This window comes from Lagenorhynchus albirostris, chromosome 16 (genome assembly GCF_949774975.1).
Source record: "Lagenorhynchus albirostris chromosome 16, mLagAlb1.1, whole genome shotgun sequence".
NCBI classification, from domain to species: Eukaryota; Metazoa; Chordata; class Mammalia; order Artiodactyla; family Delphinidae; genus Lagenorhynchus; species Lagenorhynchus albirostris.
Window position 1 is genome coordinate 2,537,423 of NC_083110.1, and position 18,643 is coordinate 2,556,065.

The 18,643-nt window shown below is 48.3% G+C and overlaps 1 protein-coding gene across 1 annotated transcript in view; it reads right to left on the bottom strand.

Moving 5' to 3' along the window:
* Window positions 1–3,762, bottom strand: part of PGBD5 (piggyBac transposable element derived 5) — an 89,253-nt gene extending 85,491 nt beyond the window's left edge. Inside the window, exon 1 of the mRNA XM_060126499.1 lies at window positions 3,438–3,762. Within this exon, the coding sequence (XP_059982482.1) occupies window positions 3,438–3,762 (325 nt within the window). The remainder of the gene's footprint in view (window positions 1–3,437) is intronic.
* Window positions 3,763–18,643: the final 14,881 nt, after the last annotated feature.

The following is an 18,643-nucleotide window of genomic DNA, read 5'->3' on the forward strand; positions in this document are numbered from 1 at the left end:
TCTCTTCTTCCTTGTTAGTCAAAAAGACTCTAAACCAAATAAACCAACAACAAACTCTAAAGATAAAACATTTCACAGTGTTAATTATCAATGCCATACGTCCCCCCCCCATCTTCTCAAGGTCACACCTCCCCACTGCATGATGACAGAGGGTGGCTGACATGGGCCATGGGAAGACAACTCCTGTGAAGTCCACGCTCTCATGGAAAAAGTAAATAGCTCAGATCCCAGCCTCCCACAACAAAGGACCCACAAAGCCAAACAGAAGAAGCCTCCGAGCATCTGTCAATCTGCCTGTTCCTTTGCCTCCTCAGAAAGAACGAATCACAAGACTGCTCAGAAAGGGCAGGAGCTCCCAAAGCAGCTGAATTTCATGCTGTTTCCAAAGAGTGCGCTTGCATGGTTATTTGCACGGTGGGCAGACGAGGCTGACAGCTTGAGGGGGCTATTTTAGGGGGATACCCTGCGAGTCTGGTTAGAAGACAGTCCTGGGCCCTGAGCTCCCAGCAACCACTTTCTGCCTCCAGGCAGACCCCTCCACCCACCAGGGGTTAAAATGACCCACACAGGGTCTCTGTACTTAAACCATCCCAAGAGGACCCAGCGGGAGGAGAGAGAAGGGAAGGGGGTGAGAGAGAGCACCTCCCCACCCATAAGTGCACTTCTGGAGAGCCTCCCTAAGTGCACTTAGGGAGCTAAATACACTGAAAAAAACAGAACGAAGAGGCTGAGAAGACAACCTTAACCACAGAAATGCTTCCTCCTCCCTCCCCTCCTCCGGGGCATCCAATGTCTCCCTACTGTGTACTCTCCCTCCCACGCCCGGCCAAAAGCAGCTCTGAATGCAGATCAAAGGCGGCTCTGAAGGCAGATCAAAGGCACAGTGGTGCCCAGCGTCTCTCTCCTACACAGGGACTCTCTGAAAAGGGTTCCGGGTCATCAAGAGGGCTCCCAGACAGCGGTCATAACCTCTTTCTGATAGAAGAAACCAGGCTCAGCACAAGCGATAACGCATTTTCACTTAAGACAGTCACATGCATACACACCTATTTCCATACAGACGCCTACGTGGTTTTTCACAGCAGGAGGCAGGCAGGAAGCCTGTTCCATGAGTCTAGAATCCTTTGCTTTCCTCATCTGATTCTAGCAGCAACAGCAATTTCCATTAGGGGTTTTCTTTGATGAGGGCTGATTACAGGTCAAAATGCCACCCTCTGGCTTGGTCTCCTTCCCACCGTACCAGCCCAGTGAGATCCATCAACAAACTGGGAAACAAAGATGGAGGGAGGTGCAGGCTGCGTTCCTTAAAAGCGGGGAGCACACTCTGGCTGGAGCGTCTGAGCTACTGGACTTGGTAAACTTTGCAGGCTGACCCTTCTTTGCTCAGGGCATCCAGGATGCAGCTCTCAGGCCTCTTAACACACCTCTCTCTCCGCACCGGTAAGGCACAAGGATTTTCTCTCACCAGCAGCGTATTTCTGCACCTATTTTCAGCCCCCGTAAACCCTATTCCATTGTTTCAGGGGACCTGAATTCTTACTTAATAAACCATCAATGTCATTCCTCCACCGCTACCCCAAATTCCCTCAGGGAGAAGGCGCTGCAAGGAAGAAGAAAGTTCTTAACTAGGGCTGTGCTCCTACACAAAATAGGAAAGCAAAAATAGGTATAAATATACCATCAAATAACCACTAAGGTCTCTGCTTATAGTGCTTGACTGCGATTCTCAGGTCCAGGTGTGAACTCAGTGGACATGTGAAGGAAGCAGAACTTGAACCTAACGCCAACTGACACACGATGCTGCTCTTCCTGACCGTTTGTGCTGCAGTGGCTAAACTGCTCTGCTGCAGAACTTCTCCCATTTATAGGTTACTAAGAAACATAATATTGCTTTAAAATTTCAGTGTGTTCAGCCTCCTCAAAGCAGCATACTTATGAATCTTATTCATAACCAGGCTGAACCCAACACAATTTCCCTGTTTTCTCCTGAGACAGGGGAAACGCCGCATCCTCCCAAGCAGACACGCATCACAAGTGTTCCAAGATCAAAAACTGGATCACAGACACTCACTGCATAACGCCTGCCAAACCAGGGCTCTGGGTAGGTACAAATTCTTAAGAGCCGATATGAAAAACAGCTGTCTGGGGCTGGAAGACTTTATGACGTTTTGGAAAATATGGGGGGGGGGTGTGAAAGGATTTATACAGAGTGATGTGACTGAAAACTCCCACACTCTTAATCAAAGCCCAAATAAGAACCTGCTTTTAAATGTACCCACCTCCAACACTGCACAGCTAACCTGGACTCTGGAGGCCCAGCTGTAGCTTAGCATATCCACACTGCAGCCTGACTGCTGGAGGCTTGCAGACCACTCCTTGCTGCGAGTCCAGCCAGCCCTGGCAGCAGGCTGCAGCCTGATGTCCTGATCTGAGTCCAGCCACCAGCCAGGGGTCCCTTGGTCCTGTCCTCCTATGGGCTGTGTTCCCGACCAGTCAAACAGTAATCGGGGAGAGCCACGGGGAGAGCCACAGGGTAAGCCGCAGCTCACCCAGCATCATGCCCACTGCGGCCACTCCCTGGTCGTCAGCATCACCGGCTGCTTGCCATTCCACCCATGAAAACAGTGTGCAGAAACCAGGGGCTGCCACGGAAGGCGGCGCAGAGCAAGGAACAAAAGCATCAGAGGACAAGTGCAAATGGCTGGCCTCCAGCTCCGGGAGAGAGCAGAGGCTAACGAGCTTCCGCGGGGAAAGTGGAGATATTTTAAAACCACCTCCCAAGAAAGGAGGCAGCAAAGAGGACCTCAAGCAGCCAGAGCTGCCAGCCCTTCTCCAGGTATCAGGGGCTGGTCTATGACCGTAACAGTAAGCAGGACACACGTGAAAGTGCCTTCCGGTGCAAAAGCATACGCCTTGATGCTGCCCAACTGGTCCTTTCACTCTTCCCTGTTTTTCGCAAGAGATTCTCAACGGCACGGACACGGAAAGTTTCTCAGATTAACTGCAGAAAACTAAAGCCCAGTGAAGACGCCATGCGTGGCCTCTCAGCCCTCCCAGGGCCTCGCTCCAACCGCTACCTGCCCCACCCCTGGCGCCCGGGTAAGGCTTGCTCTGGGGCCAGCAACGCAAAATGACTCCCCCGCCCCAAGACAGGCCAGGTTTTCAGGATCCCCTCAGACTAGGAGAACCTAACTCTGACCCACCCCCCAGGGGCGAGTGGCTTCTGGTGCGGGACGCGGGGACACTCCCAGCACGTGAGGGTACACTCCCCCGTGCTGCCGCGGCCTCGCCTCATCCTGTCCACCCACGAGGAACTCGGCGGAGCCCGGCACGCTGCCGCAGCCTCGTGTGTTTCCTGAAACGCACAGCTGCCACCCGCAAGCCGACCCGTGGAGCGTCGGGAATTCTCGCGCCCCCGCCCCCGGGCCGCGCCTTACCGCCGGTGCCCTCGAAGCGCGGGGCCGGGCGGTCCCGCAGCGTGGCGCTCCAGCCCGCGCCAGCCTCGTCCTCCTCCGACTCCTGCGCGGCGACGGCGGGGGCGCCGGGGCCCCGCGCGGGGCCGGGGCGCTCGGCTTCGTCGTCCGAGGATCCGGCCGAGGAGGAGCGCGAGGCGGCCGACGTGCTGTAGAAGGGGTTCCCGCTGCTGTCCGGGCCCGACTCGCCGAACACGTCGTCCGAGATGTGCAGGCTCTCGTAGCGCGCGCGGGCCGCCTCGAGCAGCGCCGGCGCCCTCCTCCGCGCGCCCCCGCCGCCCTCGGCCATGGCCCCGGCCGCCGCCCGCGCGCCGGCCCCCCACAGCGCCTCCCAGCCGCACGCGCCGGGCCCCGGGCCCGCGCCGCGGCCCGCCGTCCCCCACCAGCGCAGCCCGCAGCACAGCGCCCGCCGCCCCGCGCCCGGCCGGCCCGCCGTCTTGGCCGCCTCGGGCCCAGCGCCCGGGGAAGCGCCTCGGAGCTCGGGCGCCGCGGGCTGCGGGCCGCGGCGGGAAGCAGAGGTTGCGGCCCGGACCAGGCGCCGCCGCTCCCGTCGCCGCTGCGTCTCCTCTGCGCCCGCCGCTTCGCCGCGCGCCCTACCCGCAGCGGCTACCCGCGCTCCCCGGCCAACCTTCCCGGGCGCGAGCCGCCAGAGGCGGGCCCCGCCTCCTCGCGCCTCCAGCCTGCCGGCCAATGGGGAGCCAGACCCGGGCCGGGCGAGAAGGACTGGGCGGGCCCTGCGCCGGGAACGCCCCTCCGTCCGCCCCACCGGGGCGGGGCGAGGCGAGCGGGCGAGGCGAGGGGCCGGGGAGGCGGGCAGGGGGCGGGCAGGAGGCGGGCGGCGGCTCCGGCCAGTCCCCTCGCCTGTCGGGACGCGCCGCCCGGGACGGCCACCGCAGGCCCTTCGCTGCCCCTGGGGGAAAAGGGAGGAACCAAGTGGGCCTCCCTGAGGAGGACGCAGTGTGCTCTTCCGCCGCCCGAGCCCGCTGAGGGTGTGCGGACCCTCTGCGCTCACGTTCCCTTCCGCAGTAGGCGCCCTGCACCGGGCGCCGGGGAGCTGTCCGCCCCGGTGGTTCTGAATCAGGCGCTGCGGAAACGCTCCAGGTAGGCGGAGGGTCACAATTCCCCGGCTGCTTCTGCGCTGCCCGTGGGTCACGGCGGGCTGCGCCGCTTGCTCCTATAAATACAAGGGCTGTCCGGCTTCCGGGAACCTTGCTGCGATTAGGAGCCGGCCCCGCCGGTCCATTTCTGGGGTCAGTCTCCCTTCGTACCCCTGTAATTTGAGGGTGGCGGCATCGGCAGTTAGGTAGATAGTCATTCGTCATCGTCTTTGACGTTTGACATCTTTTAAATTCAACATATTCACTACCACCAAAATATTGATTACTCTAACACCGCTATTTCAGTATCTCCTTCCCTCAGACATTTGACACACTCGTCTGTTAAAATATAGCACAATCACCCGGGCTTCAGGGCTCTGATAAATAGAACAGAAAGGTTCCAACTGCCCCTCTTCCATGGACAGGAGTGTGTAGCGGTCATCCTGTTGATGGTGGTACATAGGATCCGTCTGTCTTGTCTTCTTGCGCCCCCTCTCCCTCCCACAAATAGTGCAATAAGTCACACTGATGTTAATTGGGTCATAAAGTCACTATCACTCTGAAATAAAATAAATCCACAGCAATGTGAGGGCTTACAAATCCTACCGGGTATTAGCTAAATAATTACACAAAATGGAAAGGCATTTTGCAATTTCTAAGCAGGCATAAAGGATAAAGATGTGGGGACCATTCTGCCATCAACTGAGGTCAGTTCTGTCAGGCAGGCAATTTCTGTTCCTGACCTCTCTTCCCAGTCCCCATGTTTCCTCCTCCCAAACCAGAGCCACTGTACAGGCAGAACTTCATGAAAATCACCGAAAGACAACATATAAGAAGGAAGGGATTCACATAACATGGCTTGCTTTATGGATTGACTGACAAATGAGAAGTGTTTGCAAAGCATTTCAACTCCCTTGGAAGAATTATGCCACAGAAAAGAACTGATTTCCAACCTATCTATATACTGTGCCAACCAGCCAAAGAGTTTGAAGAAGGTATGTACAGGTCCTCAGGCTTACCACAAAGGGTCATGTGAAGCATAGACCGCAGATGCAAGGAGCAAAATAAGACTCCATACCTCGAGTACAAATCCTGCAATTAGAAATTGTGTAAGACTCCTGTGAGATTTCATGTTATCTATGAAAAATAATTGAATAGGATCCAGAGAGGTGGATTCTATGGGAAAGAATTCCTCCTTCTCTTCTTCAGGTAGCCAATAAAAGAGTCAGCAGCTAAGGCAAGTGTGTGTTTTTAAAACAATGGATTGCTTTGCTACCCCTAGGAAGCACAGAACAGAGCAGTGAGAGTCACATGGATGGACACAGCCTTCCATTGTCCTTAATTTGCATTTGTATGGTACTAATTCCAAGGAAATGCCGGGCCTTTGTGCATTCCTGACCTCAAAGTGCTTGTAGCTCACACAGCATGTAACAGTGGGAAGAGGATTATTTGGTCACAAAAGACCAAATTTCCAAATCAAATTGTTACCCCAAAGCTTGTCAAATAAAAATTAGATGACTAGTCCTGTTTAGAATCAATGTTTAGCATGTTACTTTGTTTAACCCAGTAAAGTAAAAACCTAGAAAAGTAAAAATATTCCAACCTTTAAAGACAGTGGCTGCTTCTCATTGTGGAGGGAAGAGAGGAAAGGAAGAAAACAATTGGAAAACAAAAGGCAAAAAAACTTTCCCATCTGCCTGGCAACTTCCTACTTGAAGCTACCATGATGATTCTACATCATTAACTTTTATAAGTAACATATTTGTGAGGATAATTACAGAACCAATGTGACACTAAGATCTTTTAATTTTGAGTCATTTGAAAACATCTTCCAAATAATATAACGTTGTAATATAATTAAGTAATTGTAGGTTAATATTGAGCTTTTGGTTTATAGTCTTCTCAAAGAGCTCCAGGTAGCAAAAGCAGTTCATTTGTGTAGGAGATTCCTTAGGTTTTGTTAAACCAGGGGTTCGTACTTTTATGCACCTGGGGCCAGTAGCCGTATTTCATTGAGTCTAGGCCTCCTTTCGTGGTATAGTACACTTTTGTTGTACGTATCACCACGAAAGAAAAAAATGCTACCATTTAAGCTATGATACAGTGTTTTATTTTCCCTAATAATTTAAATTTAAGCATATCAAAAACACCTCTTTGATAATTATTTATAGTATCAAATCTAAATACAGATACAGATTTTTATCATGTAGCACTCTAATGAGCACATAAAAATACGTTAAAATAATTGGTTAGCATTTTCCTAAAACTTCATCTCACTAGTCTTATTTACTTTCTCACTGAGAGTTTTCAATGCCCAGGTTTTCCCCACGGGTATGTTCCTCTGAGCCACCCAGAGCCTCTGTCACACCACACTTCCTATAGAAGTGCCTTGAGGTCATCCAAGTTGCTGCCCTCTGTTCTGCATGGCTTAATGCTGGTATTTGTTTGTTTGTCTTATCCAAGGTTTTCATACAATAACCAGCTTTATTTTCCTTCTTTAATTGGTCATCAAAAGGTCCTCAGCCTAAAGTACCGAGGGGAATAGACAGCCAGGCATGCCCTGGAATCGTAACCTTGCTGACACAGGCTCAGGCTACGTAGGAATTCCCACTTGCCCACCACCAACTACAAGACGATTCCTGATGTTTGAGATGTGAAATGTGAGAGAGAGAGAGAGAAAAAAGTGGGTATCTTAGAATAATAAAATATGGTGTATATTTCTTCCTGTCGGTACTTTTACAATTTTTATTTTGCAAATGGCCAAGCTGCTGCAGGGAATGGAAACGCACCAGAGACTGGCCTGGCCAGCCCCACACTTCACAGGCCAAGTCAGGCTTGGGCAGTCTGTGTGTTGCTGGGTCACCGTGGGCAGAGAAGGCAGAGATAGAGTCGGGGCAGCTGCTGCCTCTCCCCACATTGCGTTCATCACCCAATAGGAGGGGGCTGGAGCTGAAAAGGAGCTCCTGGAACTGACAGGAAGGAAGAGCCACAGCTGCTGAACCATGGCCAGTATGTGGGGGGAGGAGGTTGAAGGCCAGTGTACGTGGCAAGCTGTGACTTTTGGGGTCATATCTGACATAGGGACCTAAGGATTAACCTTGCTCAAAATGATTTTATATGAAGAATTTAACTAGGAGTCAACCCAAAGAGGCAGAGAAAGAATGATACAGGGTAACACGATAGGAAACTATGGGGAAAAAATCCCTTTCTGGGATTGAGATGCCCTGACATTTCCGTTGCTTGCTTGCTTGATTGACTGATTCATTCATTCATTCACTAATTCATCAAAAATGTACTGAGAACCTACTATGGACCAAGCCCTCTTCTAAGCACTGAGAATAAATCAGAAAAAAAAATCTGTTTTTATAGCACTTACATTCAAGTAGAGGGGGAGAAGAGAAACAAATAAACAAATAAATATGTAATACATCAGTTGTTGATAAGGGGTAAAAAGTAGAGGGACAGAGATCATGGTGATTGTGGTGGTGGTGATAATGGTGTGTGTGTGTGTGTGTGTGTGGTGGCAGACGTTGCTCTGGTAGAAGACACTGGGGCATATCCTTGAGAGAGCAAGTCCAGTGCATTCAGGAAAAGGACACAAGTGCAAAGTCCCCGAGGTGGGCGCACACTAGCTGTACTCAGTGAGCACTAAGGAGGCTGGTGCAGCTGAGGCAGAGAGCGCTGAGGGAAGTGTAGGAGACGAAACTGCAGAGGAAGTTGGCTGTTAAATCTTGTAAGACTGGATTTTGAGTGAAATGGGGAGCCACTGGTGAGCTGAAAGCAGAGAAGTAACAAGATCTGACTTGTATTTTAAATGGATCGCTCTAGCTGCTGAGTGGAAGATAAACAGGAACAGAGCAAAGATGGAATCCGGAAGACCAGTTAGGATACCACTGCAATAGTCCAAGACGTATAAAAAGGGTGTTACGGAACAGAGTGGTAGTGATGGAGGTGATGAGAACTGCTCAGACTGAGAATATATTTTGGAGGTAGAACCCACAGCTTTTATGGAAGAGTTAAAAGCAGACAGTGAAAGAGATGAGTCGATAATGATTCCATAGTTTTTTACTTGAGCTACTGCAAGAGCAGCAGGATTGCAGGGAAAGAATAAGAACCTGGTTTTGAACGCGTCGGATTTAACGCATCTAAGTGGATCAGGAAAGCAGGCAATTGAAGAGAGGAACCTGGAATTCAAGGCTCCGGCCTGGACTGGAGCTAGAAATGTGGGCGTCATCAGTAGGTCGGTGGTAGATAGTGGACAAGACCACCCAAGGATTAGGAAGTCTGAGGGGCACACTCATATTTATTGATTTATTTAAGCTTTGCATTTTATTTTTTTTAATTAATTTTTATTGGGGGATAGTTGCTTTACAATGTTGTGTTAGTTTCTACTGCACAGCAAAATGAATCAGACATACACATACATTTATCCCCTCCCTTTTGGACTTCCTTCCCATTCAGGTCACCACAAGTGCATCAAGTAGAGTTCCCTGTGGTATACAGTATGTTCTCATTAGTTATCTATTTTATACATAGTATCAATAGTGTATATGTGTCAATCCCAGTCTCCCACACACTCATATTTAGACATGAGGGAAATGAGAAGAAACCACCAAAGGAGACTGAGAATTCAGAAACCAGAGGCAAAGCAAAGTTTTAGAGGCTAAGCGTGTATTCTGAGGAAGGTGTAACTGCCAAATGCTGCTGAGAGATCTAGTAAGATGAGGGCTGAGAATTAATCACTGGGTTTGACAACGAGGGGATGAAACTGTGATTGGAGCGGATTTCAGAAAATGAGAGAAGAAATTTGGGTGTTGAGTAAAGACAAAGTTTGAGGAATTTTGCTGCAAAGAGAGGAGAGAAAAGGGAGGTGGCAAAGGTGGGTTTGGGATTGGAGAAGAGATTTCTTAAAATCAAGAGAAATTTGAACAGTTGTGGACATGATTCAGTAGAAAGGATACAAGGGAGATGCTGGAGAGAGAGGGAGCAGTGACTAAACGAAGCCCTTGGTTGTTCGAATGGTGATGGGCTGGAATGCAGAAGCAGAGGGGTTGGTCTTCTCTCAGAAGGGAGTGAAGGCCCCGTGCAGGTAGATTTGGTGAGAGTCTGTGGGTGTTTTTTCCTTACTGATTGGATTTTCTCAGTGCAGTCATCAGAAGGGTGATCAGCTATGTCTGAGGAAGGGGTTGGTCCTCAATCTTGGCTGTACACAAGAGTCACCAGGAGAATTTTAAAAGCACGTTCATAGGGCTTCCCTGGTGGCGCAGTGGTTGAGAGTCCGCCTGCTGATGCAGGGGACAGGGGTTCGTGCCCCAGTCTGGGAAGATCCCACGTGCCGCGGAGCGGATGGGCCCGTGAGCCATGGCCGCTGAGCCTGCGCGTCCGGAGCCTGTGCTCCGCAACGGGAGAGGCCACAGCGGTGAGAGGCCCGGGTACGGCAAAAGAAAAAAAAAAAAAAAGCACATTCATAGCAAGGCCCCCTGTTCTATCTACACAATTAAATCAGATTTTCTGGAGTTGGGGCCTGGGCACTGGTGCTTTTTACAGGCTTCCAGGTGATTCAAAGATGTGGCCAGAGTTGAGGATCCCACGGTTGGGGGTTTGAGGAAAGAAGGTGTGAAATAATTCTCTAGGGGCGCAGGGACTCAGTCGACTAGAGATATACAGTTGGGTTTGTGGTCGAGAATTTACTGTGAAACCTGCCAGCATGGTTGTATTTTTCTCCAACTACGTTCAGCTGCCAGGAAGAGACACGGGGTTGACAGACTGCTGGGTTTTACCCAGGTGGGATTTTGCCAGGTGTGTGTGATGGAGGGTGACAGCACGAGAGTGATTTTAATGACAGACCTGGAATCTATCAAGTGAGAATTTGGGGAAAGATTAAGGGACATTAAAAAGGAGTTGGGTAAATGGCTTTTTAATCACAGGAATTTTTTTCTCTTCTGAGTGGTTTAGATCATTAATATTTCCACAAAATAATTTAAGGCAGCTAGACCCCTGCAAAGCATCACAAACAACTCTGATCAGTGTTTCCACCTACCTTTTATTCCCAGGGTTTGAAATAAATTTTTTTCCACAAGTGAACATATGAGACATTTAGAGAAAAGAAAAATAAAATACAAATTGGAAGTTAGCTTTTCACATTCTTAGAAAATGGTATAGTTATGGAGTCAGGGCTGAGTCCAAAGCCCTTCCCACAATTTTCTACTTTTGTCTAGTTCCTTTCCCTTCTCCTCTGGAGACATTTTTCCGTTTTTTAGCACACCCACCCCCCACCACCAAGAACAACTTGTTCTCCGACCAAAGAAAGAGATCTGATATGAACACCATCCCTAAAACTCATTTGCTTTTAAAGGAGAAACTGCAGTGAGACGTTAGTGTTTAACACAAGATAGTGAAGCACTTAGTAGTAGAAACTCAGATATGCTAAGAAACAGGGAGAGATGCTCCCTGGAAGAGAGGGGACCTTCTCCACGTTCCTAAATTCACAAACCTATAGCGGATGCCGACACAACTCAAAGTGTAAACTGGCGTTGCAGGGTCAGATGCTGTCTGGATTACTGAACTGATATGTCGTTGTAAACTCAATGTTAAAGCACCTCTGTCCCTCAGGCTTCCTACAGTGAGAGGGACCAGAGGATGATTCTTACGAGGGTGTCTGTGAAAGGCCAAGCGCCTACAAAAGCACGTAGCGGACCTGAACCATCACCTAAGTAGGATGTAAGCTGCGTTCTAATCGCAGGAGGCAGAGAAGAAACACTCATGTCAGGGCTTCCATCGAATTTACTGCAACCTCCCATCGCTTCTCTATCTTCATCTGCAGTAATCTTTTGTAAGCATTCATGTAGGGATTAATAATGCCCTTGGTCACAATAAGCAACTCAATTATCAGAAAACCTTTAACGTTTCTTCTAATTGCTAAAGCAGAAGAGCTAACAGAACTTAGAAGATTTTCAACAAGGTTTAAACAAAAAGGATTTTCCACTTCGTTCTAATTAGGTCAACACAGATATCACTTTCCCATAACATCCGAAGCAGTTGATATTTTTCCGAGATACCTTTTGGCTCTTTTAGAAAGATAAAAACAGAGGTCCATAAAAATGATAATCAACTGTCATGTATGCCTTCTGAATACCAGGAAATGTGCTGAGTGGTTCACCTGGAGTATCTAATTTAATCCTCAGGACAGACCCTGTGAGGTCAGTATTCTCATTACTCTCATTTTTTGTTAACAAAATAATGGTTAACCCTTTAATTATTACACTTATATGTACAATTCCAGTTTATGAGTGCAAAATAAGTCATTCTTTAGACGTTCAGCTATATTTAAAGTAGCACATTTTATAACTTTTGCAGCACTTAAAAATGCAAAGAACATCCTAAAATGACAATAAGCTTCCATTAATATTTACATAAAAACGAGAACATAAATTATTGGCAGAGTTGCGAGAAACAGATGTGCTCTTGCAATTTGACTCAGATTTTTTTTTTTTTTTTTTTTTGCGGTACGCGGGCCTCTCACTGCTGTGGCCTCTCCCACTGCGGAGCACAGGCTCCGGACGCGCAGGCTCAGCGGCCATGGCTCACGGGCCCAGCCGCTCCGCGGCATGTGGGATCTTCCCGGACCAGGGCATGAACCCGTGTCCCCTGCATCGGCAGGCGGACTCCCAACCACTGCGCCACCCTGGAAGCCCTTGACTCAGATTTTTAGGAGAGCGGTAAGACACAGAGCAATAGAAAATGAGGTGTATCAACTGTTCCCGTTCTTCAACCAGGTCACCTGACTTTGGAGCAAGTGGCTCAAAGAATCGACTCAGAAGAAAGAAAAAGGAATCTACATCGAGAGGTTCATAGCGCATTATTCATAATGGTCGCAAGCTGGAAACACCCAACGCCGTTCAATAAAGACGATAGACCAGGAGACTTCCCTAGTGGTCCAGTGATTAAGACTCCGCACTCCCACTGCAGGGGGCACGTCCCACGTGCCTTCAGTGCAGCCAAAAAAGACAAAGAAAAACAAAAAAAGACAATAGACCAGACTCTAGTGTTAATACCGAGAAGTGCATGCATGTAATGGGTCTCACATACTGATTGTAAGTGTGAATTCGGTACATCAAAAAAGGAAAAAGAAAATAAAGTAGCATACTGTTTCTCTTTTCCTTATAAAATATCAACATAGAGAGTGTTTCTTTGAGTCACAAACAAAATGACTTTTGTTGTATCAGAAAAGACATATTGAATACATACAATGGACTATTATTCAACCATAAAAAGAGGGAAACCTTGCCATTTTCAACAACATGGATGGATCCCGAAGGCACCATGCGAACTGAAATAAGTCAGACAAATACCCCGTGATCTCACTTATATGTGGCATCCTAAAAACCGCCACCACCAACAACAGAAAAAAAAAAAAAAAAAAACCCCAAACAGCAACAACTGAATTCACAGACACAGAGAACAGAGGCACGGGGGTGGCGGTGGATGAAACAGGTGAAGGAGGAAGGTGGTCAAAAGGTACAAACTTCCAGTTATAAAATAAATAAAATCTGGGGATGTGATGTGCAGCCTGGTGACCATAATTAATAACACTATATTGTATATTTGAAAGTTGCCAAGAGGGTAGATCTTAAAATTTCTTGTGAAAATATTGTAACTATGGATGACAAAACTGATGCTTAGAGAGGTGATTTTCCACGGCCATACAGGTAATCTATGAGGGAGTCAGAATTAGAACTCAGACCGTCCAATTCCAGCCTGAATTCTGTTTGACTGTAACCTGCTCCAACCCCACTTCCGTCTGGGGACAAGCTGCAGTACCTAAACCACAGTGGCCGTGCATGAGGGGTGACTGCTGGCTTTGATTATTTATATGCAGGGTGGAAGGGCTGCCTCGTATGTTCTGCTCCTTCCTCTGCCCAGGAAAGTATCCATCCTTCAAACCATCAGTATTAATTGTTGTTCAGAGATGAATTACGCTTCAGGGGTCACACACAGTGTACTATGTCGTCCATATTTCTTTCAGAAAACCTAAATAGCATTCGCTTGGCGACAAGGAGGAATGACGAGGGGCGCGGGGCAGGGGAGGATGTTCAGAAGGGCTCCCGGAGGTATTTCTGGACCAGTAACGATCACTAGCCCTTATGTTACTCTTGGCGTCATTTTGCTGATTCTTGAAATATATCAGTTTGCCCTAAGATCACGTGGCCCCTCATAATAATCAAAAGCTGCTAGGGTGGCTCAACATGTTACCCCATATGCTGTGATTCTGCAGTTTGAATGTATTTCTCGGGCCCTTTCCTGAACATGCTGTTTTAAGGGGAACAGTGACAGGTGGGCAGACATGTGACAAGTGACATTATCAGGTGGGAGGGCACCTAGGACACTGACGGGAAGGAGAAGCCCGTGCTCCCTGCTGACCTGAGCATTTCCCAGGAACGCCTGCACCCTCTGCAGCTGAGACCTCTGCTCTCAGGCTCCTGCCCAGCCAGGGCCAACAGGGCTCTTGCTAAGGGCCCTTTGTTTGACCCAAGAAGAAACACCAATCAAGACTTCTCCTCCTTTCATCTTCTGGCTTTGTCTCCCTGGCCAGAGACTTGGCCGAAGCACCCATTTGGGCTTCTAGGCTGAGGCAAGAGGCCACATACAGAGCGAATAACGTTAGGCAAGTGTTGAACTGCACCGAACCTTGATTGTAACACCTGAAAGGTGGGGAATGTGTGAGGACTAATTAAGACAATGCTGAATTGTTATCATGGAATTGAGGAAAAGCTCTTGAATGCAGTGCATTCCATCTTACCCAAATAGTGGGCAAATCATATTGAATTTTATATATGTAGATATAGAAATGTGTACATATGTAAATTAACACATAAATACATTTAATATGTGTATTTATATTTAGCTTGAGCTGCAGCACTACCCTCCTGAGCAATGGAGGAAGGGCAGGTTTTTGCGGTGATTCACCAAATGGTCCGACCCAACAGAAAGGCCAGCCTTGCACCACGTTATAGGGGAAAGCCTGGGGATTGGGAGGGGACCGAAAATACTGAGTAAAGAGAGTCAATTAGTCTTGAAAAAACACCAACCCACCACGGCAGTAAAGCATTGGACATATTTCTTTAGTTTCAACTCCAGTGACCAAAGCCTGAAGGTCCTTGGGGAAGGGCAATGGAGAGAGAGGCAGGGTGGAATTCATGGTGGGCAACACTTGGAGTTGCACAGGGCCCTGCCTCCAAAAGGCCCGGCTCCCAGAACCCCCCACCCCCAGAAGGGCCCACCTCCAAAAGGCTCCACTCCCAGAAGGGCCCGCCCCCAGATAGGCCCCACCCTCGGAAGGACACCACGCTAGATTTAATGCTCTGCTGTCCCTTGAAGTTCTTAGTAATTTTATTTTATATTATTTTATTTATTTATTTATTTGCCGTACGCGGGCCTCTCACTGCTGTGGCCTCTCCCGTTGTGGAGCATAGGCTCCGGACACACAGGCTCAGCGGCCATGGCTCACGGGCCCAGCCGCTCCGCGGCATGTGGGATCTTTCCGGACCGGGGCACGAACCCACGTCCCCTGCATTGGCAGGCGGACTCTCAAACTGCGCCACCAGGGAAGCCCAGTAATTTTATTTTTGAACTTGTGTTTTGTGAGTGAAGTGGATGGGACAACGGAGCACGTACGTGAGCAGAGGAGACGGCCCACGTGTATGTTCATGGTTTCTTACCTTCTCATTAGCATAGAGCGGTCGCCCTGCCTGTGAGCACAGCATTGAAGTGGACATGCTATGCTCATTGACGCTCAAAGTGAGTACAAGGTAAGCACTCACGTCGATGACCACCCACCCTTTCCCTGCAAACCACAGCTTGCTTTAAACACAGAAAGAAGGCAATGGCCTTTTGCGAACAAACAAGCACCTGTCTTACTCACGTTATTTCTCTGTTAACCGACCACTAAAGCTGAAAATAGTGACATAGAAGGAAAGGGACAGAAAAGCAGCCTCCTGTTTCTGAACTGTTCATCTGTTCCTTATTCAACAGTACGATGATGGGTAGGAGGGTTGGTAACAGATGTGTGTGTCAAGTGGAATGAGCTAGGCTTGTGCAGGATTTCCACTGTTCTGGTGAGAACAAGATACTTGTGCACCTACCAGCTGTGAAATAGGAACTGAGTCCCCATACAAATTATTTACAACTGGCATTGTCCAATATAAAGATGAATGGTAAAATTCGTGTGAATAATTAAATTATTCACTTATATCGGCATTAAATAGCAAATATAAACTACCATCCACAACAAGGAGAGACCATGGAGGACAGGAGCCTTCTGCTTTACTACCTTTAACAATGCTTTGTTCAAGCATTTGAGCAAAGACTCCAACATTTTCATGTTGCACTGGGCCTACAAATTATGTAGCGAGCCCTGGGAACACCTGTGCAGTGTCTGGAAGGCCCAGTGGGGTAAATGTCATGAACCTCCTGCCCTGACACAGTAGCATAACACAAGCTCCCCCAAACTGAAGCAAAACTTTAGGGTAGGGCTTCCCTGGTGGTGCAGTGGTGAGAGTCCGTCTGCCGATGCGGGGGACACGGGTTTGTGCCCAGGTCCGGGAGGATCCCATGTGCCACGGAGCGGCTGAGCCCGTGGGCCATGGCCACTGAGCCTGCGCGTCCAGAGCCTGTGCTCCGCAACGGGAGAGGCCACAGCAGTGAGAGGCCTGCGTACCGCAAAAAACAAACAAACAAAAACTTTAGGGTAAAAAGGGGGGCTCCTCAAATTGAAAGAGACCATTTCTGAAACACAGCTGTATTCATTTGCTCTGGCTGCCATAACAAAGTACCACAGACTGGATGGCTTAGACATTTACTTTCTCACAGCTCTGGAGGCTGGAAGTCCAAGATCAAGGTGTCAGTAGGATTGATTTCTTCTGAGGCGCTCTCCTCCGCTGGTCCATGGCCATCCTCTCCCTGTGTCATCAAATGGCTGTCCTTTGGACTGTATCGTCTGTGTCCAAATCTCCTTATCGTATTGGATCAGGGCCTACCCTAATGACTCCAGTTTACATTAATCACCTCTTTAAAGGCCCTCTCTCCAACTACCGTCACATTTTGAGTTCCTGGGGGTTAAGGCTTCAACATATGAAGTTGGGGGGACACAACCGAGCCCATGACAACCGGCAAACCTGGATTCAATAAAGAAATTTACACATTTAAAAAGAAGTAAAATCGTATTTTTTGTGCCCCTTAGTTGATGGACTGAGATGTATTTGCAGCCTTGCAGTGAAACATTCTTTGGAATGAACAATAGAGCTTCCATGTAATTCCACACATCTGCAGTCAGAACAGACCCCGAGGCTTCCTAATTTGGGGTTTGGCCACTCTCTGTTCAGTGGCAACAGAGACTTGGGGCTTTTCTTTTGTTCTAGCAGAAAATCAGCAGGAAGAGGAATTAAGCACTTAGACATCTCGGTGGTGTCTGCTTTTCATCATACTCTATTCAGCCATCAAAACCTAATTAAGTTCTTGGCGTCACAGAGGAGGGATGATGTTAGTCATATGTCATTGGCCACAATGTGCCTTTTCAAAATTATTGTTACTATTTGTGTTATTTTTAGGAATAAGAGACAAGCTTTCTCTTAGCTCAGGTTGCTATAATAAAAATTACTGTAGATTGAGTAAGTTAAACGACAGACATCTATTTCTCACAATTCTGGAGGCTGGGAAGTCCAAGATCAAGGTACCAGCCAATTTCACGTCTGTCTGAGGGCCCGCTTCCTGGTTCATAGTGCCCATCTTCTCACTATCCCCTCACATGGTGGAAGGGGTGATGGATCTCTCTGGGGTCTCTTTTATGAAGGCACTAATCCTTTTCAGGCTGGCCCCACCCTCGTGGTACAAGCACCTCCCAAAGGCCCCACCTCCCAACACCATCACCTTGGGCATTAGGTTTCAACATAGGAATTCTGGCGGGGACACAAGCATTCAATCTATAGCAGGATTCATCTTCTATGTCTAAGGCACTAGTAATTGGCAAAATTAACCATTCCCCCACAGCCTTTGAAGAGAGAGCCATTCTCCACTTTGTCTTCCTTGAGAGCTTTTTTCCAGGGGGAATCCTGAAAAATTCAAAAAGGATTCAGAAGAAACCCACTGACAGCTGGCTGAATCATTCTTCCTAGTAGAGCAGAATTTATCCTAAAACAGGTTCATCTTGGATATCCAGGCAAAGAGACTTTGCTTTAAAATCATCTCAAATTATGTTTTGTTATTATGAATACTAATAACTGTAATAGCAATACGACGCACCAGGTACTGCTGTGCACCTGAGCTACTCTCTCAGCGTCCTCACCATAGCCCGCTGACAGTGACGCTGTTCTCATCTCCAGATTAAGGATGAGTACTAAGTCCTGGCAGAAGTCCCACGACTCTCCCCAAATCACGTCACTACCAAGGAGACGACTGGCTCTGCACCCACTTTGATTCCGGAGCCTGTGTTGGCACACATGGGCTACACTAGCTGTTCAGGCCATGGGGCTGCTGATAGGGGCAGAGGGGAGACAGCAAACTCCTGGGGCCACCCTTTTCCCCACACCCTGGCCGTGACTGTCTGAGTTGGGGGTGAGGTCTGGATGCAGAAAGGGGTGTATTTCAGGGAGCAGATGTGGCGGCAAAGGGGCTCACAGAATGGACACAGGGAACCAGGACTGGGGAAAACGTCTATAGACTGGGTCTATAGAGCAGAGGTCTCCAAACGGTCGTGACTGCGTGCCTTTCGTTCTCAAAAAAAGATTTTTTTTTTGAGAACATACCAGCAATGTAAGCATATTTATTTATGGATGCACACTTATTTACAAGTTATAAACTTATACGGCTGCACTAAATTACTATGTGCGTTATAAATGGTATACAAAAGATAAACACTTAAAAGGATGACATGGAAAATTAAATACAAATAAAACTTCTAATATTTTCTTCCTGCTCCATACCAGACTATCTTTCAAACCTCACTTGGGAGAACACTTTTCAAAAGAGAAGTAGGGCACTTCGATTTTTACCATTAAATCCCAGGATTAATATGGAAAG